Source organism: Salminus brasiliensis, chromosome 21 (genome assembly GCF_030463535.1).
Source record: "Salminus brasiliensis chromosome 21, fSalBra1.hap2, whole genome shotgun sequence".
NCBI lineage: Eukaryota > Metazoa > Chordata > Actinopteri > Characiformes > Bryconidae > Salminus > Salminus brasiliensis.
The window spans coordinates 32,721,912-32,749,076 of NC_132898.1; the positions used below are offsets into that span (position 1 = coordinate 32,721,912).

General features: G+C 38.9%; 2 protein-coding genes across 2 annotated transcripts; one reads left to right on the plus strand and one right to left on the minus strand.

The window, feature by feature from the left end:
* The first annotated feature begins 370 nt into the window (after positions 1 to 370).
* Positions 371 to 14,453, plus strand: csf1a (colony stimulating factor 1a (macrophage)). The gene is made up of 10 exons (XM_072666385.1): positions 371 to 675; positions 3,464 to 3,577; positions 4,487 to 4,549; positions 5,674 to 5,844; positions 8,204 to 8,393; positions 9,891 to 10,784; positions 13,260 to 13,441; positions 13,558 to 13,604; positions 13,712 to 13,767; positions 13,883 to 14,453. The coding sequence occupies exons 1-9, from the start codon at positions 643 to 645 to the stop codon at positions 13,740 to 13,742; spliced, it is 1,725 nt and encodes a 574-aa protein (XP_072522486.1). The 5' UTR covers positions 371 to 642; the 3' UTR covers positions 13,743 to 13,767; positions 13,883 to 14,453.
* A 5,154-nt stretch (positions 14,454 to 19,607) lies between these two features.
* On the minus strand, positions 19,608 to 21,226 carry LOC140543321 (uncharacterized). The gene is made up of 3 exons (XM_072666388.1): positions 21,157 to 21,226; positions 21,012 to 21,064; positions 19,608 to 20,403 (listed from the first exon to the last, which is right to left on the minus strand). The coding sequence occupies exons 1-3, from the start codon at positions 21,221 to 21,223 to the stop codon at positions 20,041 to 20,043; spliced, it is 483 nt and encodes a 160-aa protein (XP_072522489.1). The 5' UTR covers positions 21,224 to 21,226; the 3' UTR covers positions 19,608 to 20,040.
* Positions 21,227 to 27,165: the final 5,939 nt, after the last annotated feature.

The window sequence follows — 27,165 nt, forward strand, 5'->3', positions numbered from 1 at the left end:
CAAGGAAAACTGAATAACTAATAAATAGGTGAATTCTAGGGCTGTTCATTGTGAGAGCAGAGGGAAGCATGGTGCTAATGAGCCTGGGCAGAGCACTGTTCTGCCTTATTATATTTCAGAAGGCTGTTATTACTATGCAACATCATATAAAACCAAGTTTACCACAGTGGTGGTTTTTATAATTTGCAACAGCAGCTCCCAAAGCTCCCTTTTTTTTATTGCTTGGACACTAGGGAGCTAATTCTTTAGCAGCCAATACTCAGACTTTGGAAAAGGTCCAGCCAGTAAAGCAGCTAAGGAGTGATTTCCTGTAAAAGACCTAAAAGGAGAGTAGGAGGGATTCAGGGCTTAGCTCAGCTTACTAGAGCACCAGAGAGCACCAACATTTTCACACATCCATGCCGTCAAGGGAATGGTTCACTTTGAGTGACCACGCTTCAGAATCAGTGCAGGCGGTGCGTTCAAGACTCAAGACTGACGTGTGGGTTTCGGTTTTGGCAGCTGGAAACCGAGAGCATCCTCAGAGTGACCTGCCCCGTTTTCATGTGTGACAAAAGCGAGAAGTCCAAAGGAACTCCAATGAATCTCAATGTGGACGCCTTTCCAAATGCGGACTCCTTTCCATCCCCTTAGGTCAGCCAGATGAACACAAACACTCCAGCCCACAAAGCCAAGGTAAGCGCTTTAATCCATGATGCTATGAAGCTTATACCTTCTGGAGAAGCAGTCACAGGACACTGCCGTCCTCTGTTCTGTGATGATGTGTGCTACTGGGAACTATACAGTCTTCCAGAAGCATATTGCAAAAGCAGCTGGTCCCTCGCGTGCTGTGCTGCCAGGTGGTTTAAATGAAAAAGGTTTTAGAAAGTTCTTCTCAACTTCATGTCAAACTGTGAAGACCGATCTTCAAAGGGAATGTTCCAGTAAGAGCCAGCACTGAGACGTAGAAACCATTGAAACTTGGCCCAATTGGAGTGGTCAATATCCGTCATTTCTGATTATTCCACTTATTATTCAGAATTCAGTCTTTGATTTTTGAGTCTAATGGTGTAATGGGATGGTTTTTGGCTCAGAGCAAGGGATCAATATAATGCTGGGCTAAACTGCAGTAATCATGACAAGACAAGAAGAAGAACCTGTGTGTTGTACTACACTCTTAAAGGGGGTTCTCCAAAGGTTCTGTAGGACTGGTGTAATTTATGGAACACAAAGTACTTGTATATGATATATATTCTTGTATATGTGTGTCTTAATAATGGTTCTATGTAGCACCAAAATAAGTTCCACATGGGCTACAAGTCAAATAACCATACAAACTAATAACTCATTTAAATGTTGTGTAAAAATAACAATAAAACAATATTTCATGTTTATAATGAAATATTCTGCAATATATGATTAGTTTACTGTATTTCCAAATCAATGAGTAATATTATTTTGTATATATATGAAAAATCATCTACTCAAGAAACCCAAACCCAACATTGCTTTCCCTGCTTTTGAGCCCTCTCTGGCATTTATCTCCCAGACTTTCTTTAGCCCCACAGTAAGTGTTTATGGACGCTAGTTCATTCTAGAGTCAGAAAACCAAGATCTAAAATAAAGGAATCAGATCTCGGGCCACAAAGTGTATCCAAGTAACCAGAGAGGAGTGTGAACTGTGAACTTCAACCACTTTTGAAAACATGGGGCTCATTCCACTGGTGCTGGTGAGGAGTTTATACAACAGTCCATTCAAATAAAATGGAGAGCATTGTTTTTGTCACTCTAACCCCTTCGGAGCTATAAAGTGTGTCCCAACATGTGATTTATTTACAATTTTATGATTACAAATCATGCAGAACAACTACAGGCGTTTCTAATAAAGAGGGCTTAAAGCGACGGCCCTCGTCGTAATCCTTTGTTTTGTTTGGTTTGGTGGTGTGTGGTTTAAGGGATATATAGCAGTAAATATCCACTGTATTGCAGCCTTTTATGAAACGTGCAGTAATAAAAACTCACCTCTGTTTTACTGCACTTACTTACTGGAACTGTGAGCAACAGCTCAGTCACCCTGCACCCACCAAATACCTTTCCCCCCACTCACTCTACTTCTGCAACATCTATTTCTGAATAGTAATATAAACATCTCAATATTTCACAGATTACTTATTAAACCTGCACCTGCAGTAGTGCATGTGTAGTGTGTACGGTGTGTGTTTATAGTGTGTGCATTGTATATGTAAAGTGTGTGTATTATATATGTATAGTGTATGTAAAGTGTGTATAGTATATGTAAAGTGTGTGTGTAGTGTGTGTATAGTGTATCTATGGTATGTGTATAGTGTGTGTGAATCGTGTAGGTATATAGTGCGTGTATAGCTTATGTGTATAGTGTGTGTAGTGTGTGTGTATAGTGGATCTATATTGTGTGTGCATAGTGTATGTATATCGTGTGTGCATAGTGTATGTATATCGTGTGTGCATAGTGTATGTATACAGTGTGTGTGCATAGTGTATGTATATTGTGTGTGTATAGTGTATGTATACAGTGTGTGTGCATAGTGTATGTATATAGTGTGTGTTTAGTGTATGTATAGTGTTTGTATATAGTGTGTGTGCATAGTGTATGTATATTGTGTGTGTATAGTGTATGTATACAGTGTGTGTGCATAGTGTATGTATATAGTGTGTGTATAGTGTATGTATACAGTGTGTGTGCATAGTGTATGTATATAGTGTGTGTTTAGTGTATGTATATGGTGTGTGTATATTGTGTGTGCATAGTGTGTGTGCATAGTGTGGGTATAGTGTATGTATATAGCATGTATATAGTGTGTGTGTGTAGTGTGTGTGTACAGTGTGTGTATAGTGTTAGTGTGTATATATTCTGTATTTCTATGTCGTAAATATTTGTGTTGTTAATACTGTGAGGAACTCACACCTGTGTTATGTAATGTGACAATGTTTAGACTTGGAAAAATGGAAAAATGTGGTGAGACGCACGTATATATCTTATATATCTATATAATGTATGATGTAAGAGATATGTTATAGAGCTAACATTATAGATCTAATATTTTCTCTGAAGTTTAGGATGATGTTATACTTAGACTGCTGTTCTCTCTCTTACACAAGAACATTACCTTTACTGCTCCATCTTTACTGCTCCATCTTTACTGCTCCACCTGTTACCCTATTGTGTAATGAGACCACATGTCTACCACCATCTACTACAGCGTACACTGGAAAGCAGTTCCACAAGCCGTATTTTAGAACATAGTGACTGACCTGTCTATTTCCCCCATAATAAATCCTTTTGGCAGTGAGACTGAGTGAACATCCCTTTTTAAATATGTTAAGTTAACCAGAGGTCAGAGAGGTTTATGCCATTTTTGACTGCTTTGTGCTGAAACTCACTGCTGTTAAAGTCAGTGTGAAGAAGGTCCTGTTCCTTCCACCTCTAAATGTTCCCTATTTGCAGATAAGGCATCTGTGCTGCTTCCTTGTCTTGTGCTTGCATTTGGCCTATGGTGCTGTACCAGGTCCATGTAAGCACTCCGTGACCAAGGACCATCTTCTCTATTTAAGACGTCTGGTGAGCAACAACTGCTTTGATTTTCCTACAGTCAGTTTTACAGCTGTTTGGACACCCCTTATCCTCTACCATTCTGATCATAAACACACAGCATTATTACTGTTAATACTGATCATATTGAGGGAGAAATAAAGCATAAAACAATGCATCGACAAAGGTTATGCCACTTTTTAGAAAATATTAAATATATAAATAGACAAAAATAGAACATTGTAAACATTTGAGCAAGTTCTCTATAGACGATTTGTTATCTAAAATAAACAGGTTTTGTTTTTACCAAGCCATTTAAACAGGGGTGTCCAAACTTCTGCATATATACAGTCAACATTTGTCTCCTGGGTTTTTAAGTAGTGTGTAATTAAAACATAAGCTTGATTTAATGAACAGATTGCATGAACTGATCCCCCGGCCTTTTCAGCCCAAGATTAAACTTCATCAAATTTATATAATAAAAAATAAATAAACACTGTTGCTTAGAAACCTTGCATCTCCAGTTCTGCTGTTTTTCACATTTCACCATAATGTGAATCTGGCAGTTATTATTTATACTGTATCATAATTTCCTGATGAATGGATCAGTAGAAATGATGCAAAATGAATTTATTATTATTTGTTATATTTGTTATATATAGGTTTTTTCCTTTTCCTGTAAAATGACCATTTAGGGCAGGGTGTGCCACTCCGGTCCATGAAGGCCGGATTCCTGCATAGTTTTGTGCCTTTCCTGCTCAAGTACACCTGATTCAGCTCACCTGTCAATTGCCAGGTTCAGTAGATTTGTTAGAGCAGGGAAATCAGCAAACTCTGCTGGACTCCGGCCCTCGTCACCCACCCCTGATGTAGCAGATACAGCCAAATATTTACAAACACACACCTGACCATTCACTGTCCAACATTTTCCAATTTCAGATTGGGAACCAACTGCAGAATGGCTGCTCTATAACCTACAACTTTACGGAACGGCGGAGCTTGGTATGCATCATGTTCAGCTTTTGTCATATTTCCCCCTAAACGAGTTTGATGACTATAACTGTGTTATGAGTGTCCCTTTAAATTTAACGCATTAAGAACATCAGTCTCTGTCTCTGACATTAGGTTTCACGGTAGAGTTAAAAAGCCATTATTGTTTGTCACATTTCCCCTCCCCTCATTCCCCCCAGGCCTCATACTAAATTTAATAGTGCTGCAATCATCGCTCTGAAAGAGCCTTTGTTGCCCACACTTGATATGTGCCCACAGTGTGTACAGTTACTATAAAAGGAAATTCTGAAGAACATTGAAAACTTACAAAACCCAATTAAGGCCATTAAAAATGAGGGGAAAAGAAAAGGAGATGTGTAGATATGCTATGCAGATGTTGTAATCCCGTCTGAAACTGTCTGATTGTTTTGAATGGAAATCCAGTTTTGAAGGGCAGTAATTCCTCAGAATTAATGATATTACATTTGTGGCATTTGTGGTACTTTTATTGGATTTGTGTTAAGCAGATAGGAGGATGTAGTGTTACCCAAGGGCTTTTATTATTGCTGTAGTGTAGTGTAGTGTAGTCTAGTGTGCTTCCCTGGCTGGCATAGAGAAGGCAGTGTTGTTATCCACTACATCGGCTGCATATCCTGCTGGGTCCATTTCTCTATATGTCTCTATTCACACACACAGTGTTATTCTAGGGACATTGGGAAATCCTATAAGATACTAGTATTATAATAGTATTATTATTATTATGCTTACTATGCTTATTATTATGATTACTGCTTATTCCACAGAGCGTTAAGAAAGCAAAATTTTAATTCAAGTTAAAATTGATCCATAGGTCATCACCCCTGGTTTTTGAATGAACTAGGCCCACTATCAGCTCCACTGACCATACAGAAGCACTGTGTAGATCTATAATTTCAGACTGTATCCATCTGTGTCTCTGCTGACATACTACCTGCTCTGTGGTGGTCAGTCCTGTGAGGTCCTGAGCATTGCAGAGAAACTGATTATAGAACTACACAGTGCTTCTATATGGTCACTCCAAACCAGGGGTGGTCATAATATTCTGACATGAATGGCAATGATGCACTCGTCTGAATGTTGCTTGTTTCCTCTTTCAGAGTGAAGTCTGCTACATTAAAGCAGCACTCCCTCATGTCCTGGATCTTCTGAACACGCACTTCAGATATGGACGGGATTCTGATAACTACAACTATACTAGTTTACTGAAGAACTCCATCTACAACATCTACTCCCAGAAATGCATCCTTCCAATCAATGAGGAGATTGAGGTAATTTCCTTCATATTGCTCAGTGCCAGGGGTGTTTCTGGACTACTAGTGGGGCACACACAGAATATAGAGGGGCACAGCTCTACCCCCCCCCCCCCCCCATTCCCCATTTACCAATTACTGTCACACATTTGTATGGAATATTTCCTTAGTGGCATAAAGCTATATGTGGACTATATCCAGGGCTCGGTTATACTGACCATACCACAACACTCTAACATAACTGATGCCTTTGCTAATGTTAGTCTTGTTAATGCCTTTGCTTTAGTGGTCTAATATGTGTGTTTGTTGTACAGTGGCTATAACCAAATCACACAGCTATTAGCTGCCATTAACCCGTCTGCTGCGTGGCTGACCCTTTTTTAATTATTTAGCGTCCTTATTATTTACTTTGCTCAAAAAATCTAAATAAACTGGCTCTGACTGAAAGTTGCTCCAACTTTTGGAAAGATCTTGGGGCATTATGGGAAATGTAGTACCTGTAGTGGATTGTGTGGCATGGCCTGTAGTTCTGCTCAGCAATTCAGGATAAAATTGGCTTTTACCGCTGTGATTTTAGTGGGTAATGTCATGTAATCCAAAGAGGTTTCAGATCCAGTAGGGTTTGTTTGTGATGGTGAATATGGTTTGAGAATTTACACAGTTTAGGAAATAGGAAATAGCATTTTTGTATGTGTTCGTGAACCGTTCTAGATTAAACGTTAAAATTTGATGTTTATAACAGACCTGTTAAGATGAATTTAAAAGCCTGTGACTGACAGGAGCCATTAAAAAAGGATTCATTGAGTCTTTCTGTATTTTTGTAGTTGTGGGGCCCTGTGTAATGTCTTGTCATAGGGCCCAAAAAACCCTGGCAACACCCATGTTTCCAGAAGATTTCCTTTGTTTACCTTGTTACCTTTGCATTAGTTCTACCCTTAAGTGGGCAGTGGTGGCTCAGCGGTTAGAGCGCCGGGATATCGATAACAGGGTTGTGGGTTCGATTCCCGGGCTCGGCAAGCTGCCACTGTTGGGCCCTTGAGCAAGGCCCTTTACCCTCTCTGCTCCCCGGGCGCTGGAGTTGGCTGCCCACCGCTCTGGGTGTGTGTGTGTACTCACTGCCCCTAACACGTGTGTGTGTGTGTGAGTGTGTTCACTACCAGATGGGTTAAATGCGGAGGACACATTTCGCTGTACAGTCCACACTGTACAGTGACGAATACGTGCACCTTTATCCTTTAAAGTCCCAACCAATGGGAGAGCTTGATTAGCAGAAATAAAATCTTGTTTTGTTTTTCAAATGTAATCATTTTGATGCCAACCAAAAGTTAGTAATAAATAAAGACTAATGCTGTAAACTTGCTGAATATGAAGATTTCCCAGAAATCATTAGGCGTTCTCTGAAGGCCTACAAAGCTCGGAGGCTTCCCTGCTGTTAATAATAATATAATGTATTCCTAATCCATTTCTTTTTGGCATGGAATATGTTGCTGAGTACATTTGGGACATTGTATACAGTATGCAGCCATTAACCCCTTTTTCTAAAGTATCTTGGCCAATTCTAGTGGCATACCTGACCTAAAAGAGAGTGTGTGTGGGGGGGGGGGGGGGGGGTTGCTTTTCAAGCTTTTTGAAACCGTTGAAACCAAACTAAATGACTGCAGATGCTTACTGCTATGTACATAATAGTGGAACAGCTGCTAATGCTCTACAGATGTTTTAGGATGTTGCCCTGTTATCCATAGCACATGGTCAGTAACTGCAGCTGCGATGACTAGTGCCATGGTCATTCGTCTCACAGCTTTTTCCACCATCTTTTTTCTGAATGACAACTTCACTGCAGTTCTCAGCCGCTACCCACAACATTCTTCTCACAATGCTTATGGAATATCAGCCAGTACCAAATGCCGTGATTTCTAATAGTGATCATGGGAGGCTGAAACACAGACAGGTATTTGTAACTGATTGATTACTAATGATTAGATAACTGCTGAAACTGCTGATGCAGTGTTTCAGTGTAAGTATTCTATTCACAAATCAACACACTTTTTATTATTTTCTAAGCGGATTCACTGCATCACCCCACATCAGATATATCCAATCTCAGTGAGCAACAGGTTTATTTCAGATTGCCGACCTCATGGCAGCAATGTGATTTGTATTAACTGGAGATTTTGACTTAAGGATATGTGTCTCCTCAGGCTCATCAAAAGGCCAGGGAGTCAAGCAAGGGCACAGCAAAATAAGCTACGAAAGAAATTAGATTACAGGAAGATTAAGCCATAGATACGACTGGAGCCTTCATGGCACCAGAGTTCCAGGTTCATGCATTCAACCTTAAGCAACATTTTAATTAACCATGAATTCCTTCTTTGCTCAGGACAATCCAGTGAAGTTTGCAAAGCTGTACATAACCTCTCCCAGGGTGGGACTGGAAAAAGCAGAGGAGGTCATTCAAATGTACAAGGGTCTGGTGACTACAAACGACAAACCCATAGAATGGAACTGTGAGGATGAATATGCAGATGACCTTCCAGATTCCACCACTACACTTCTCACCCAAACGTCAGGTAACAGAAAAATCGTAAAATTGACTGAATCAGTTGTTTTTGTCATTCCAGGAAATCTGAGCATACTTAAGAGAACAAAACGGATATTTAATGGACCGTCTTCCCCTTTTTTGCAAGAATAAAATGTGTAACTCCTCATTAACCAGGGTTTCCATTCAAATGTCAATAAAAAGGGAAATAAGTCATATTGTCATCCACTACAGTTGTGCGATGATTAAAAGCTCCTGGGAAGTTAAATCTGGGGTTTCTTTCTAAATTAGGGCCCACAAAGTCTATCTAATGAAGATCTCCCCAAAGTCTAATAAATGCTGCTATATTTCACCAGTATTGCTCTTCTCTCCATGTGAAACTGGAGGTCCTAAAAGTGGTTCAGGTTGATATCAGCATGGTCCTGACCTGAGTCTTTGAGTCAAGTCAAATTTATTTGTACAGCTTTTTACAACTGTTGTCGTCACAAAGCGGCTTTACATAATTAGTAATTAGTAAAAAAGAACAGAAAAAAAGGAATACTGTAATCAGATATGAAAGGTCAAAGACCCCCAGTGAGCAGCCAAAGCCGACAGTGGCAAGGAGAACCTCCCTCAGAGCTGGAGGAAGAAACCATGGGAGGAACCAAGACTCACAAGGGGGACCCGACCCGTCCTCCTCTGATCAGAACTATTTATAAATTATTGATAAAGTTTCCAAACCATCGATACTGTTGAACTGCTCTGATCACAATCACAATGCAGTAACCACGGTGCAGTACAACCCAACATGGTCAGAGTAATGATAATTATTAGTGGCGATATCAACAGCGGAAAACAGCCAAGAGTCCACCCAGGCTTCAACATGGTCATCAGACAGGTAGCAGTGGTAGGAGGGTGTGCCGCTGGTCAGGCAGGGGTGGTGGTGGGAGCGGGGCCTGCTGGTTGTACTGGTAGTTGGCAGCTGGTCTGACACAGGTAAAGGGGACCTCAGCGGGCAATCTTTCAGCAGGTCGGGCTGGGTGACCATTTACTCGGAGAAGGTAAAGAGACAGAGTTAGTTCTGAGCTTAAGCTAAACCTGGCAAGCTGAAGCTCTGTGCCACCCCGACAACATCCACCACACATTTGGGAGACCAGTGCAGAACCACTTTTCAGACCAGAATGTGGAAAGCAATCTCTAAAAAGCTGTAAAAAGGAAAAGTTGCAGAGCCATTCATACCAGTAATAACTGATATGAGAATAATGTGATTTAAGGATCAATTTATAATTGTTTATTTGAAAAGTCTACCTTTCTAGCATACAAAATATATTTTTCACAATATTTGTGGTTTTTGGGGCTTTTTCTATTCAGGTTCTTCTATTATTGGCAGCCTGGAAAATCATCTTTGATTTAGTTTAATTTAGCAAAGTATTATAAACCAGTGTAATTTAAATGAGTTAATGGTTTTCAGCACAAAATATCAAAGAAAAATGCTGACACTGTGGGTTCTGACCTTATTTTGTGTGTTCCATCCTATGTTCATGCCTAGGTACCCAAGAGTGCCAATGCCCATGCACAAAAATTAGTTCTACATTTTTGAAGGCATCTATGCTGACCAGATCTTCTACAACAAGTTCACCAACAACTTCATCACCATCCAGGCCATCCCTGGCACCTGTCTTGAGACACAAAAAGGATGGATATAGATATAGAGGAACGCCTAATTCAGAGAAAACCCAACCTTCTCCAGTTTCACTAGATTCAGAAACTGCAGAGCCTTCACCTGGGCAGCACTCAAGAACTGAACTCTCCAGGAATGAACCTTATAGTTCAACAACTGGGGATTTTACAGACCTCATACTGTCCCCCAACCCACATTATCTGGATGCCCCAATGGAGATGGAGAGTTCACCAACATCAGTCGTTTCTTCTACCATAAAACCATCAACAGAATTTCTAAGAATGCCACAGAGAAGAACTGCGCTTGCTGTCCAGTCAACAACATCTCGTCCCTCTCAGAGGAACAGCGCACCTCTCAGTTCAGGCAGAAGCACAGTGCGTGTCCTTGCCAAGAGATCTTTAGATAGCAAAGTTCAAGGAATACTGTCTGATTTCTACTCTGAACTGCTCAAGAGGTGGATTACTTCAAGCACATCTGATCCAGCAGGAATTCATGAGAAGGTTTCACACCTACGGATCACTCCTGGAGCAACAACGAACAGCCCTTTCCAAACACTTCATGTGGACAGAAAAACAGCATCAGAATCAACCACAGCCCCACCATCCTCGAACATCACTGAGGATATTACAGAGAACTTAAGCCCTCCTGCTGAACAGTCTGTTGGTGTCAGCACTCCTACACATATCCAAACTCATCTTCACATGGCTCCATCCCTGCCAGAGAATGTGATTAAAGCCATCAGCGAGGGAACAGACTACAAAGGTGAAATGTATTTAAGCTTGTTTGGCTTCACTTTTTAACTCTAAAGCTTTTCTATTGTATTTTCTGCAAACTGAGTCTTGTGTTGGATGGATGGTTCTCTGACTCTTCCTTTACCTTATGTAAAACATTCACATTAACCCCTTAGACCCTGTAGCGCACACTGCTTCATTTTCATTACTCCATCAGTTTCAAACCCTCTAACATTGAACCCTGTGGTACTCCACAATGTGTGCTAAATCAAGCTGTTAAGAAAGTATCACCTAGGATTTGAGGGATTAACCAGGTGTAGGAAAAGTAGCCTTAACTCACGCCCAAGTAAAATAATGACTAAAGTCTGAGAAGTAACTCAATATGAGTTCACACTTTGGATTAATGTACAAATAATATGTTTTAAACAGATACAAATAGCAAGCTCCAGTTACTTGCCCTTAAATTTCACCCCAGCTCCACTCGCTCATGTCTGTCTGTCTGCTTTTTTTAATTCTGGCTGATGTGTCGCTAATAGACCAGAAAAAGTAAGTATACTGGCAGAACTGACTAACTTATGGATCCTCATGGCAACCAGATCAGAGAAAATCTAGGAATTTATATTTCAGTGAAAAATTTACTGAAATGAAAACTGGATACTGGCCATCAGTGGTTTGTTCCAGCAGCCTCCCCTAAACACTGCGTTACTGAGCTCCAAAATACAAATATGTCTTAAATTGATCTGAATACTCAAAAAAACTGCAAATATGCTTTAATTTCTTGCAGATGTGCCAAAATATTGTATTTCCATTTGTACCATTTTTTTTATATAAGTTGTTGATTTGAATGTAAATGTCTGTGTAAAAACCGCTCCTCTTCTTATACCTCTCGTCTTCTTATAGCTCTCCTCTTATTATAGAACACCTCTTCTTTTTATAGCACTCATCATTTTATTGAATGCCTCTTCTTATAGCATTCCTCTTCTTATAGAACACCTCTTCTTATAGCCCTCCTCTCCTTTTAGCACTCATCATTTTATAGAATGCGTCTTCTTATAGAACTCTTCTTTTTATAGACGTCCTCTTCTTATAGACGCCATCTTCTCATAGAACTCTTCTTCTTATAGCCCTCCTCTTCTTATAGACACCCTCTTCTTATAGAACTCTTCTTCTTATAGCCCTTCTCTTCTTATAGACATCCTCTTCTTATAGACACCCTCTTCTTATAGAACTCTTCTTCTTATAGCCCTTCTCTTCTTATAGACATCCTCTTCTTATAGACGCCCTCTTCTTATAGAACTCTTCTTCTTATAGCCCTCCTCTTCTTATAGACATCTCTTCTTATAGAACTCTTCTTCTTATAGCCCTCCTCTTCTTATAGACACCCTCTTCTTATAGAACTCTTCTTCTTGTAGCCCTTCTCTTCTTATAGCCCTCCTCTTCTTATAGACACCCTCTTCTTATAGAACTCTTCTTCTTATAGCCCTTCTCTCCTTATAGACATCCTCTTCTTATAGACGCCATCTTCTTATAGAACTCTTCTTCTTATAGCCCTTCTCTTCTTATAGACATCCTCTTCTTATAGATGCCATCTTCTTATAGAACCCTTCTTCTTATAGCCCTCCTCTTTTTATAGATGTCTCTTCTTATAGAACTCTTCTTCTTACAGCCCTTCTCTTCTTATAGACATCCTCTTCTTATAGACGCCATCTTCTTATAGAACCCTTTTTCTTATAGCCCTCCTCTTCTTATAGACGTCTCTTCTTATAGAACTCTTCTTCTTATAGCCCTTCTCTTCTTATAGACATCCTCTTCTTATAGATGCCCTCTTCTTATAGAACTCTTCTTCTTATAGCCCTTTTTTTCTTAAAGACATCCTCTTCTCATAGACGTCTCTTCTTATAGACGCCATCTTCTTATAGAACTCTTCTTCTTATAGCCCTCCTCTTCTCATAGACGTCTCTCCTTATAGACGCCATCTTCTTATAGAACTCTTCTTCTTATAGCCCTCCTCTTCTCATAGATGTCTCTCCTTATAGACGCCATCTTCTTATAGAACTCTTCTTCTTATAGCCCTCCTCTTCTTATAGAACGCCTTCTTCGCCTGTGTGTGTATGAGAGTGGAAATACCTCTGAAACCCTGCAACTACAGCATGTTAATGTACATCAATACACACACACACACACACACACACACACACACACACACACACACTAACTCAAAACCAACAAATAGCCTTAATAGCCTGCATGACCAAATCAGCTCCTTTCATCCTACAGCTTAGGCCTATCTGACCCCCAAGGCCATGATATACTAGACATCCTAACCATGGTGGACCTGTTTGTCCCCTATTTGAAAACAAATATACTAGCACTTCGGTCAAATGTTTTTAAGATGATGGTCAGCACACATTCAACCAGGTGTGTCTAAACTTTTGACTGGTACTGTATGTACACTGCAGTATAACCCAGCTCTCAGGTCATGATTTTATATGTTGGTCTTTCTCAGGTTCCGAATGCCAAAAGGACACTGAAGCCACACAGGATCAGGTTTCCCGACACGGTGAAGAGGAACACTGGGGGGTGAACTTCCAGCTTGCTAGCAGCTCCCTGAAGATGACATTCCTGATCACGTCTGTGTGCTTTGTACTACTGCTCCTCACCGCCCTCGTCTTCTCCAAGCCCCAAATGGTGAGTCAGAAGAGTGATGTCTAGTTATAACACTGATCAATGGCACTTAAAGGTGGTCATGGGGAAGACGCATGGCCTGTTTCACTGTGGTTTTCTATTTTGGTGGCACTTCGCAGAACATCAGACAGCTTCTTCAAAGACCAAGAAGAACCAAGACAAGGAGGTATTTGTTCAAAGATCTATTTGTACAGTGAAACAGTCTTTGGGTTCCCCATAGTGTACTTGGAAACCAGCTCTTCTGGGATGTTGATATCTTTTATCATTCAAAAGGTCAGGCATCTACAACAAGATACAACTATAGAGCCGCCAAGGAGATAAATGATCTGGTGGGTCTCCGCAAACATGGCTCGTTTTTTATTTCTGTTATTTAAGACATGATTTATGAAATGGCATTAATATGACTCAAACGCTTTCTTTTTCCCTCTTTGACTTTCCCTACAGCTCATGAACATCATGGACGGATGCCGAAAACCTACCACCTACCTTCTTTTAATTCACCCTGCGACTGTTTAATTTGCTTGTTGTTAATGTACATACACACTGTACGTATAGAAATATCAAAAGTTATGTATTTTTATACAATAAGAGTTTACTTTAATTAAACTGTAACAGAAATTATTTTGTTTAGAGTAATTATATAGAAGCTGATGAATATGAATCACGGTTCAGGTGGATCAAAGGGATTTGCTAGTTTATCAACCTTAGAAAAAGACAGAGAAAGCTGATATTAATACCAGATCATAATAATGTTCAGATCATTCTTACAGCAATTAATCAATCAAGTAATTGCATATTTATCTATGTTAAACAGTCTTTATTATCGATGTATCCCAGGTCGAGCCTGTGGACCGTCTGGGCTGTAGCTTCTATTCTGCTACAGACCAGGACTCGGTAGAACTAAGCAACTACAGTACGTAACTCAGTGTATCTGACAGGTGCAAAGAAAAGTGAATGTGTATTTCTCTCATTAAAATCACAGATTTACATTAAAATGATCACCTGCTTTGAACAATGCAATTCTGTCTCTTTTATTTGATGCTTGATGTCTTTAGCAGCACTTTCTACAGCTCTGGAAAAAATGAAGAAATCACTTTGCATCTCTACGTGTCCGTGTTTTATTCCAGGCATTTCATCAAACAGAGCTGAGTTACCTGAATCTGCAGACTATGAATGACATGAAGTCCCAACAGCAATGTGAAAGACTAGTGGAGAGCTATGATTGGCAGTCAAGGTTTCTGAATGCTCTCAAAGTTTAGATATTAGTACTGTGTTGCTTAAATTTCAAAAATAACTTGTATAGTATTATATATATATATATATATATATATATATATATATATATATATATATATATATATATATATATTGTATTATAACTATTATAATCATTTATTTGCATTATTTGGGCAGTTGTTTTTAAACAGTTGTCATTTCTGCAAACAAACACTGTAAATAGCATTATATTTTTAATTTAAATGTAGGGGAAATTTTGTCCATGGTTTATGAAATACAATGCAAATGTTAATTTCCCAAAACACATTGCATATAAATAGTAAAACCAGCTAAACAGATCATGTAGGGTGGTCTCTTCTTTTGTTCCAGAGCTGTAATTGTTGTTATTTAAAATTAATGTATTATTATTATTATTATTATAAAAAAATCTACTGACCTGCTCTACATTCATTGCCAGTATTTAGCTCTGCCGTATGACCACTACAATTTCTCTAATAGACCTGGAAGTCTAAAGTCTGTTGGGTCCCAGGCGAAGGCCTGCTTAAATTCAGAGCCATCAAGTCCCATCAAATCTCTAACACAAAAATCAGTAAATATAGCACTCACCTGACCCCTATTAGAAATGCTATGAAAATGCACATACACAAACTTCCTCAAGAACCTTCCAGACAGTCCTATTTTCTGTGTCCCATGTCAAGACTGTGGGCCATCTGGGAGTCCTTAAGGATTGGGAAATATTGATTTACAGAGCAACACAAAGGAAAAGAGAATAAAAAATGGGTTACAATGGATAACAAATATTTATTTGTTTAACAACTGCAGCATACAAAACATTGGGCCAGACCACAATTAAGCCAAAGCTAAATGACTAAAATAAATTTACAATGGCGATTAACTGTTTCCACAGTCCAGGACTTAGCTTAATTGATTTCCAGGAACTGGTCCATTCACTGTGCTTTTTAAACTGTTATGACCTTGAATTGGTTTTGCCACCTAAAAGGAAACCCCAGGTTACATTAGCCTGATTGGTTTACTTTAGTAGGTTTCAGGATTTCTCCATTCAGACCATGAGCTGCTTTACTACACACAGATCACATTATACACGTGTATGCAGGCATTTTGACAACCATGGACAAATTACATTAGATATTTTTTAACCATTGATTTTTGAGGTGATAAAATGTAAACACAACCTCTGCAGAAACTATTCCAAAAATATACATTTTTATAGCAATATTAACACATGGTTACTTTATATTTGAGAATATGACAGACCTTAAAGTTCTGCTATGTGTGTGTGTGTGTTTGGGGGGGAGGGTTACTGAATACTGACTTGGTAGAGTGTCCAAACCTGTTCACATTCTCCAATTACTTCTTTTAAGCACTTCTATTTAAGTGTAAGTATTTATAATATAATAATAATATGGTACAGTGCATTAACATTTCTTACAATGTTATTTAGAAAAATGGTTTGCTGCAGAAGTCGTGTTGACTCCTTTTCACTTTAAAATGAATTGATTAAAAGTGGTTAAGTGGGAATGAGGGGGAACCAACTGCATATCAATGCTTGTGGATTGAGAATAAAATGTTGGTGGTTCAGCTGTGGTTGGTGTGGTGCAACAGATTACATGACTATCTGACAGTAAGCTACCACAACGTGTAGGAGACTGGGGTTCAATTCTTGGTCTGTGCTACACCAACAAGAGCCCTTGGGCAAGACTTCTAACGCTTCATTGGCTTGCCTCTGTAATATGAGTAACTTTGTCACTCTTGATAAGATCGTCAGTTAATTGCTCTAAATGTAAATGTGTATATATGTTACAGTGCATTAACATTTCTTACACTGATAATTTAGAAAACTGACTCCTTTTCATACAGAAGGATGTCTGATGGAAAGTCTCCAGTTACAGAGATTAAATGTGTTGAATGTATTTACAGATTTTAGCTGCTGAGTTTTTCCTCAAGCTGAGCACTCAGAACACACCACACCCATTCTTTATCAGTTTCATGGGTTTCCTGTTTCACTGCGAATAAAGTGTAGTATAAACATCTACTTCTTACATTAAAAGACTACACAGCCCCTCCCCTACAGTACTGGTCTACAGGTGGCTCCTTAGACCAGTCTGACATCAGTGGGGAAATTTAGTTCTATGCACCCCCCCCCCACTTCCCCATTTACAATGCCATTTCCCAGGACCTCTATTAGTGTTTTTTTCTAATCTCACTGTGTAACGATCATCAGAAAACATCCAGTAGTGATGTAGTTAAGACCAATAGAGGCAAGATCAAGACTGAGTTAAGACTGAGATCGGGAGCAGGCAAGACAGAGTCTAGACTAAGATCTTGAACAGAAGAGACAAGTTGGACTGAGATCAGGAGCAGGTGAGACACAATCAAGGCCAAGATCAGAAGCAGGCAAGACTGAGCCAAGACTGAGATTAGAATCAGGCAAGACTAAGCCAAGACTGAGATCAGAGGCAGGCAAGACTGAGCCAAGACTGAGATCAGAATCAGGCAAGACTGAGCCAAGACTGAGATCAGAATCAGGCAAGACTGAGCCAAGACTGAGATCAGAATCAGGCAAGACTAAGCCAAAACTGAGATCAGAATCAGGCAAGACTGAGCCAAGACTGAGATCAGGAGCAGGCAAGACTGAGCCAAGACCAAGATCAGAATCAGGCAAGACTGAGCCAAGACTGAGATCAGGAGCAGGCAAGACTGAGCTAAGACTGAGATCAGGAGCAGGCAAGACTGAGCCAAGACTGAGATCAGAATCAGGCAAGACTAAGCCAAAACTGAGATCAGAATCAGGCAAGACTAAGCCAAGACTGAGATCAGGAGCAGGCAAGACTGAGCCAAGACTGAGATCATAATCAGGCAAGACTGAGCCAAGACCAAGATCAGAATCAGGCAAGACTGAGCCAAGACTGAGATCAGGAGCAGGCAAGACTGAGCCAAGACTGAGATCAGAATCAGGCAAGACTGATCTCAGTCTGTATGAAAAGGAGTCAGTTTTCTAAATATCAGTGTAAGAAATGTTAATGCACTGTAACATATACTATAAATACTTAAAAAAATAGAAGTTTCTGGACACCCACACATTAAACCTGCAGGAGCTTTACATTTACATTTAGAGCAATTAGCTGACGCTCTTATCAAGAGTGACTTACAAAGTGACTTACTCAGCAGGCAAGACTGAGCCAAGACTAAGATCAGGAATGGATGAGACTGAGCCAAGACTGTGACCAAGATTGTGACCAAGACCAAGTGAGCCAAGACTTAAGACAGAGCTCAGGAACAGGCAAGACAGACTCAAGACCAAGATCAATAGTGGGTAGATTAGAAATGTGGCAAGACGATTTAATTTTACCCCATTTTTAACCCAATATGGAGCCTGCCAGCGTCTCTTTTGAACAGACGCCTGTGCCGACCAATAACACACTAGGAGGAATGTGTGGAGGAAGTGCCATCAACCCTCCCCTGAGAGAACAGGGCGAATCTGACTCTTTCAGCAGCAGATGGCGAGCAGCCTGGCCCGGTTTTTGTACCAATAAAGGTTTTTCTATATCAATGCCAAGATCCATTTACGGACCTTTATTGTTAAGAGTGTCCTCAAGTCCTATAACTCCCAAAGCTTTCCTGGGTTGAGATGGGTGTAAAAGGGGAAGAGGGATTGGGAACCACTAGTCCTCTTAAAAATAGGTACCAAAAAGGTTCTTTACCACTTTCAGTCCTCTAAAGACCCTTCAGTGAATGGCTCTGGACGATCGGGAAAGACTTTAAAATCTTTTTGAGCTCCAAAATGTTCAAGTAAAAGTTTTTCCTAAACCTGTACATCCAAGCCAAGAAATATTCAGGAACCTTTATTTCCAATACCCGTCTTGTTTGTCCTGCTAAAGTTTCTTTTGGGATCCCTCACTTAATGATATGCCACCACTAGACTTGAGTGGGCTGCAGAACTTGGCGTCCCATCCTTTGTGGCGGCCCCTTGGAGGGATAGGATTGCTCCTTTGGTGTAACTCAGACTGGTAACACCGTGATTAAGTGGGAACGAGGAGGAATCAACTCCATATTAATGCCTATGGATTGAGAATGAAATGTCGCGAAAGCTGTGGTTGGTGTGGTGCAAAAGATAACACGACTATCTGCCAGTGAGCTAACACACCATGTAGGAGACTGGGGTTCGATTCCTGGCCTGGCCTGCGCTACAACAACAAGACTCCTTGAGCAAGACTTCTAACACTACCCTGGCCCACCTCTGTAATACGAGTGACCTTGTAAGTCGCTCTTGATAAGAATGTCAGCTAATTGCCAGCTATTTGAAGGTGTGGGTGTCCAGAAACTTTTGTCATTATAATGTTGAAACAGATTCAAGATGAAACCTATACATTTGCAACCTCAAGACTAAGGCAGGACTCCTTCTAGTCTCTCTAGTGTCTTTCCCTCTCAGTCTGGTCTCAGGTCTGATTGCGTGAAGATGCTGAAGGGGTTGTGATCTAAAAAGGCCCTGAAGCAAGAAACATAAAACACGAGTATATACAGAGGAATACATATGTAGAGCTTATCTGCCACCAGCATCTACTTGGCTTCTTACACCACCATGTGGTCGCATGCTATGAGTACACAGCCGCTGAGGTCAACCAAAATGATAAGTACTCATTTTTTCCATTTGTGGTCAGTTCTAAAACCAGGCCCAGGCATATTTTGGGCACCACGAGTAGACACACTTAATAGTCTTGCAAGTATTCAGTGTAAGATGGAAGTTAAACAGACCATATCCTTCAAAAAGAATCTCAGTGGAGTGCACAGGCTTGGTAATGCATGCAGTATTTTAGCAAGCCTTAAGTCTAAGCTGTGTGTAGAAATAATAGCAGGTACAATGATGACAAGAAGACAGTGACATAGCATGCATTCATTATGATTATTGCCTAAAAATGTACAAATACTGAAAATATGATTGTGTGTAAAGTCAATCTCGCTCCTTCCTGACAGGATGTAAGCTTGCATGGTGACTGTAATCAGCAACACAGTCTTTTATCAGATCAGAAACCTATTTTAAGTTCTCAGATTTTTTTACAAAGTTTCATACCTAGAATTAACCGTTTCTTCCCTCACGCACAGCCAGTGCATGTGTCACCCCCCACCCAAAATAAGCACTGCGAAGAATCAGAGCACACATTCAAGCCAGTTCATTTCAATCCAGATACAATACTGTGAGCATCAGGAAAGCAAAAAAAAAAAGTCAGTCAATCAGCTGGTAGACAAACGTATGGTTCTGTTCCTGGCCTGTCTGTCCATGTAGAACTCCCACCCAGAAAAGGTTCAGTGACTGGGAAGCATAGCAGCCATTGGTGTCCTTTCAGTACCTACTCTGTGGCTTTTTTAAAGACAACCCTGCTGTAATTTACTGATTCCTCCTCGCTCTCGTCGCTGCTGCTCTCGCTGCTGCCTGCACGCTCTTCACAGTTTCTGGCAGGCTGGCAGGCCTCAGTCTTGGCCTCGGCCTCGGCCTCGGCCTCTGCCTCGCTCTCACTCTCTTTGTCCTCAGTGAAAGAAGGGTTCTGGGCTTCAGATATGTTCACGTAGTCCTGGTCATTGTCTGTAGTCACATTTTCGTAGTCTGGAAGAGCTGGATGCATTTTTTCAGGAATGTTTTCATAGTCTGCGTTCGTAGGAGTGGGTATGATACTCAGATACTGATTTCGAGGCCCAAAGGATATGTTCCCAAACTGAAACACCAACAGACCAACAGAGCTGATGTGCTATAGCAGATGTTTTTAGCAGATGTGGCTTTTCTCAAGTTGAAAATTCTACTACTACTAACTATTTATTCTAATTTATTAAATAAATAAAACAAAAGAAATTATATTAATTTACTTAATTTACAAAATTCACGTTAACCACATTATTTAAGTGGGAATCAAACAAGGTAGATAATTTAGCAAGGCGTTACTATGAGTGAAAATTTGCAGCATTTATTAATATTACAATGATGCAATCATAATGTACTGTATGTATTGCTCATTTGTATTGTAAAATAAATACATGTTCACTAGCTGTGCAGATAAATAGCTTTACATATTATTACACATATTTTTCAGCACATAAACAAAATACAGTTGTGTATGTGTAATTATTTCTTAATATTAATGCTTTTTTAATATTATTGTATTATCACTTTTCATATATGTATTATCACACAGCAAAAAATATAAAATTAGATTTAAATTTAATTAAATTAAATGCAATACAACCCTTGTAATATCATATTCAATGTCTTTGACAAAGATTATCCTAGCTTTTCAGAGATAAGATAAGATATAAATCTAACACTTACCGAATGACCTGAGCTCTCTGAGCTGGTAGAGGAGGAATCATCCATAGATCCAGCTTTATAAGAAAAGAAAGAACAGAATTGGTCAATAACAGTGTTATAACTGGAATAACTGGTGTAATAATTTGAAGTAGTTAAAGATCTTTACTGTAAGGCTGCTGAAGGACAGGTCTATCAGGACTCATGAGGTGTATGTTACTTATGACATCGTTCATGTGAAAAGTACCTCCACGAATGTCTGGACTTTGTGCACGATCTGAAAAGCCCCCACAAAAAGAGTCAGAAAGGTTATCATCATAAGCTTTCATTTCTGAGTAATCTAAAATCATCCACATATTCCACTCACCGCTGCGTCTTCTGCAGCATAGTTTGATTAATATTAACAGTAGAGTGATGGCAATCACTGCAAGAAGACCAAAGATGCCATAGAGCATGGGATTGGAACTGAAACAAAGACGATGCAAACATTCACACTGGATGTTTCTAGTATCCCTCACTCAGATGTTCAAAACAAATGCTGTAATAGCTTTAATAACAATTCTGCTGTACATAGAGAAGTGTGTGTGTGTGTGTGTGTGTGTGTGTGTGTGTGTGTGTGTGTGTGTGTTTAACATGGACATCATTATCAATACCTGAGTATGTCTCCAGGGTTTTCTTCGGTGGACATTCTCATTCTCATTCTTATTCTCATTGTCATTGTTGTTGTTGTTGTTGTTGTTGTTGTTGTTGTTGTTGTTGTTGTTGTTGTTGTTGTTGTTGTTGTAGGTATCTGTGGGTCTTAAAATGAACAGTGCCCCAACCATTGTTATTTTGCAGATATTAAAAGGGGGTATACTGTACCTATAAAAAGCATTCACCTCTTGAATGTTTTTCCCTTTTTGGGTTTTATAAATGGTCAATCATCATGGTCAATATTATTTGACTTTTTTTTTAATAATTTTACTAAATAAACTCTTATGTCAAAGTGAAAACTACAAAGTGGTTTCTATAAAGTACTGTCATAAATTATATTATGTAAAATAAATGCGTAAATCTTCACCCCCTTAAATCAGTATTTAGTGGATGTTTAGTGGATGTATCTTTGGCCGCAATCACAGTATTGTGTGGATTGGTCTCAATCAAACTTGCACACTGCAATTGTTCAAGCTCTGTCACTGTCAGCAAGTACTGTGTTTCAAGTATAGGCCAAATTCTCGAATAGATTGATGTCTGAGCTTTGACATGGTCACTCCAGGACATTCACCCTGATGTACTTAAACCATTTCTGTCTGGGTTTCACTGTGTGCTTCAGTTCATGGAGGAAAAAAAAATCTTCTGCCAAGTTGCAGTTCTCTTGCAGACTCAATCAGATTGACCTCCAGGATTTCTCTATATTATTCTGCTGCATGTATTTTATCCTCTACCTAATCAAGTCTTTTAGGGCCTGCTGCTGAGAAGCATCCCCATAGCATGACGCCGCCACCACCATGCTTCACGGTAGTGCAGTGTTTGGTGTTCGCCAATTGTAGCATCAAGTCTGCACCTTCAGAGCAGTCCTGGGTGTCTTGGTGGCTGCCCTCACTAGTTACTCTGCTCCAGGCAAATTTACACCTATGCCATATTCCTTCCATTTCTTAATGATAGCTTTAACAGAGCTTAGTTCAGTGGCTTGGATTGTTTTTGCACCCATTTCCTGACTGACAACAAGCTTTTCTCTGAGCTGTGAGGAATGTTCTTCTGTCTTCATGGTGTATTTTTGTAGCCAGTGACTAGAGCTTCCAGAAAGGTGTCTTTATATTACAATCACTTGAGACAGGTGATCTCCATTACACTAACTTTGAGACTACCAGCACCAACTGCCTGCTGGATCTCTGTTGACATCTGTTGAATTCAGTCAGACACTTTAAAGGGGGTGAATATTTATGCAAGCACATTTATTTTGTTTTTATATATTATACACATTGTTACTGACATTACTTGACACTTTGACACTAAAGAGTTTAGTTGTATATTTGCAAAGAAAAAGCTCAATTAAATGTACCATGATTCCTTAATAAAAAACAATTAAAGGGGAAAACATCCCGGGGGTGAATATGTTTTCATAGATATTGTAATCTTAGTAAGTTTAGTATAATATTGAAAGATTGTTTACCTATTATAGAAAGTTCCACATTTGCCTTTAATGTGAAGGAACCGTTGGGCTTGTAGCTACATCCACAGCGATACGTTCCAGCATCATCTCTCTCAAGATGTTTAAGTTTGAGGTTGAAGTTAGTTGTTAGTGAGTTCTCTTCATATATTTTAGTCTTGTAGTCCTGCAATAGTTCTATACATGCCCCAGTGGAGTTCAGCTTGCACCAAAACCGACTCGAACAAGCATCATTCTTGTAAAATTTACATTGTAATGTTACGCTGCCTCCCTTTGTGCCATTCACTTTTATTGGTGCTGTTGCTTCAACCCTGAGTGTCATATTGACTTCATGAAAACCTCCGTCAGACTTTGCCACCTTACATGTATAAACATTTCCGTTGTCTGACATTGTCACATGATCAATTGATAACACCAGCTCAGACCGAGAACGGTCATCGTAAACTTCGACACCTGTTCTGCATCTATAACGGAGCTGAGTGGAACATTCCCAGGATTTTGATGAATTTAAGTAGTCCTGAATGTACTTGCAGGCAACTTTGACTTCTTGTCCCGACATCGCATTGAAAGTCAAAGGTGCATGGAGGCCATCCTGGTTTTGAAGCACCTGTAGGTCGATGGCACATATTATTTCATATTGTGTGCTACTGTTAAGCACAGCCTGGTACCTTCCACTGTCCTCAGGACGTAGATCCTTTTTTGCAAGAGACATTCCCTTGGAATCCAGCTTCTGTTTCAATGAATTCCACTGGATAAATTTCAAGCATTTCCCATTCAGGTCTTCACGACACCAGTACTGTTCATTGCTGTAGACATTTCTTTCAAATGCACAGGACATCACAACTGATCCTCCTGGTTTCCCAATCACAACAGATGGGCCATTCTCTGGATATTTAAATAGTTGAAAACAGAGTCATGCTTCATTAGTGAAATTAATATACAAAACAATTTCTGACACTGCTGCAACTTCAGATCAAGTCAGATCAAGTGTGCACAGTCATATCCGCATTTTATGACCACACCTAGTTTATAATGAACTCTGCCCATCCTATCAGCTCCCCTGACCTTACAGAAGCACTGTATAGATCTATAAGTCCAGACTGTATCCATCTTTATGATATAATGGGTATAATCCTGAAGAAGAACCGGCAATTAAATGAATCAGCAGGAACAAGACAGAACATTCTAGATCCTCCCAGCAGTCAAATACAGGAGTACAGTGTGCTCTGGTCTTCAGAGAACTGCTCCTGATCATAAACATGTAAATTGAGATTTTTCCATAATCTTCTTGTTTTCTCTCCTCATATGTTAATCTAAAATCATACTACCACCAATTACAATAATAACAATAATTAAATAAATACTGTTTTGTATCCCGAACCCTGCATATCTTTACAAAATCCATAACACCAAGAATAAATAATGGTAAATAATGGTTAATAGTAATTGTAATTTGTCATTATTAATATAAATATATTAACATATATATATTAATATATTGTTAATATAAATATGATCCTAGCATATGACCTAACATCTTCAAGATGCTTTGGATCTAAATGAGGTAAATGTATATTGTTGTCTATCGTTGATCCCAAAATGGTTGAAAATTATTATTATGATTGTATGCTTTTACAGAAAAGTGTTGCTTACCTGGAAGTACTTCAAGATTATATGCCTGCTGGTAACAACGGTAACAGCCTGAATCAGATGATGTTGGGTCAAGAACTGTGATTTTGAATTTGTCCAGATAAGGCTCTGCTTTGTACTGATAGTTCCAGGCGTTCTTGCAGGAATATAAGGAATTGCAATCGCATTTTTTATAAAAGTTGTAAAATGATGTATCACAGTAGAATGTTCCTGAGCTCCCTCTGGGCAGAATAATCCTTTGCACTTTTGCAGCTAAGCCTGGAGTAATACAAACACATGAGCATATGAATAAAAAACACATTTTCAAATTCTCTACAAACAAAGGTTTAACTTTAAATGTTATCCAAACGCAGTCTTTACAATCAATCAAATAAACAAACAAACAAATAAATAAACAAATAAAACTGTGACAGAACTTAATCAAAATGTTCTATCATTAATTGTTCATGAGTCTGTTATGGTAAAAAGATTTACAGTTTCACTGCTGTACTGAAGTATATTTTGAGGCCTAACATACACGGAAAATACATATATCAAATAATATATATTATTAACACAGAACTGTAGAATGAAAAAGCTCATTTTCTCAGTAAAAACACTTATATGAGTATAAATACTATAACATTCCTAAAGTCACGGTTTTCATTAAAACCATTAAAGATCAAGCTTTGTTCTTCAGACTAGCTCAGACTAGCTCAGACTAGCTCACTAGTAACTTTCTTCAGAATGAGAAGTTCATGTTACTGTGTTTATGTTTACCAGCATCTGTTCTAATGGCATCTGGAGTTTTTACAAGTAAAAATGATATGCTTATTTATGCAAATAGCAAAATTCCACCCAAACACTAAACTACTAACTATTGATCTAAACTAAAATAATTGTAATTAGAATTGATCATTACCTTTCAGTACATTCAGAAGAACTAGACTGAAGAAGAGTATTAAAATGTTCATCCTGATCCTGGTTGCATGGATTTAAAAACCACTTAAAATAAAAAAAGAAGTGCCCTCTCTGTACCGAAAACGCAGACTAGCCCAGACACACTCAAGCTCAAGTCAGTGGAAACTTGTGGTGGGGCGTCATTACAGTTAACAGCGGAAAACATCTCAGCTATCAGTGAGGTATCAGTGAGGAGCCTCTCAAAAAGAGGTGCTGATATGAGTGATCTTAAGGGACCCTTCAGGACTGGAGAATTATATAAACAGCAGCTGTTGCAAATATCAAAAAAGCCTTATAAAATATCTGAAGGCTAATTTTGAGAAAAACAATCCATAATTTTATTGTTTTCAAACCATTTGATCTCATCTTAAATGTCACTGTGTGATTATTTTCCCACAGTTGTAGAGATTCTTCCTAACCTCATACAAAATGAACGGAATTCTGAATTTGTTCAGGATTTGCTGTCGTGTCTCAGTTTAGCCGCCATTAGCTCTCATCTGTCTGACGAGGGTCATCTGAACCCGAGCTGCAGTGGAAAAGATAGGACTCAAAAAAGTGACCTTTTTGTACGAAGGTGGGAACATGCTTACTGTCACTCATACATTCATATTTCAATATTTACATAAAAATAGTAGAAAAAAAGTAGACCATGTAAATGTACAGTATTTTTGTAAGCAATGGGTTTGGCAGCCTTGTAAGAAATGTGTGTTTAATAAATAAGTAAAAGTGAAAATAAGAACATGGCATTTCCTGTGAGCACAGTTTAACTTAATGAAAGACAGAAAAAGACCAAATAACCCACAACCACATCTTCTCTCGTCACGAATTTAGACTTTTTACTATTCAAGTGATTACAGGGAAACCATAAGTTACACTGCTGTCCATTTTCCTTCAGCACTGTGTATCGCTGTGTGTTTGCATGGGAGTCAAGGTGACTCAAGGTAACTAATCTACATATTTAACAGAAACTCTTTTGTAAAAACTGAATGTTAGAAATAGGTCAGTTACAGATTTTAGAGAAAATCAAGTAATACAGGGACTCAATTCATCTGTGTGGACTGAAAGGATGCATAGGCTCTGGTGTAGGATGCAGAATGTTGGATGCATGTAATCCTCAAATATAAACATAACACAAATTAATGACTTTATAATATAGAAATGTTTTATTAAAGAAGTGTTTTGCTAACTATCAATCTACTATTAAAATATACAGAGTGTAAGTAGGATATAGTTATAGTATAGAATTTAGTGTATATATAATATATAAGGTTATTTAGCACTCACGTGATTAACAGCTGTTGTATTTAATTAAAATAAAACTTAGAATTAAACATTTTTCTTCAAAACTTTGAAGAAAAAAAGAATCTGGATAAAAACACAGGGTTTTATTTGTTATTTTATTTATTAATTTATTGATTTATTCATTCATAATATTTTAAG

Excerpts from the sequence above, each read along its gene's own strand:
- csf1a (XM_072666385.1), top strand. The coding sequence starts at position 643 with ATGAACACAAACACTCCAGCCCACAAAGCCAAG. Across the intron at positions 8,394-9,890 it reads ACTTCTCACCCAAACGTCAG|GTACCCAAGAGTGCCAATGC; the intron begins GTAACAGAAAAA and ends GTTCATGCCTAG. Across the intron at positions 13,442-13,557 it reads TCTTCTCCAAGCCCCAAATG|AACATCAGACAGCTTCTTCA; the intron begins GTGAGTCAGAAG and ends GGCACTTCGCAG.
- LOC140543321 (XM_072666388.1), bottom strand. The coding sequence starts at position 21,223 with ATGAACGATGTCATAAGTAACATACACCTCATGAGTCCTGATAGACCT. Across the intron at positions 21,065-21,156 it reads TGTCCTTCAGCAGCCTTACA|CTGGATCTATGGATGATTCC; the intron begins GTAAAGATCTTT and ends TTTCTTATAAAG. Across the intron at positions 20,404-21,011 it reads CAGAGAGCTCAGGTCATTCG|TTTGGGAACATATCCTTTGG; the intron begins GTAAGTGTTAGA and ends TTGGTGTTTCAG.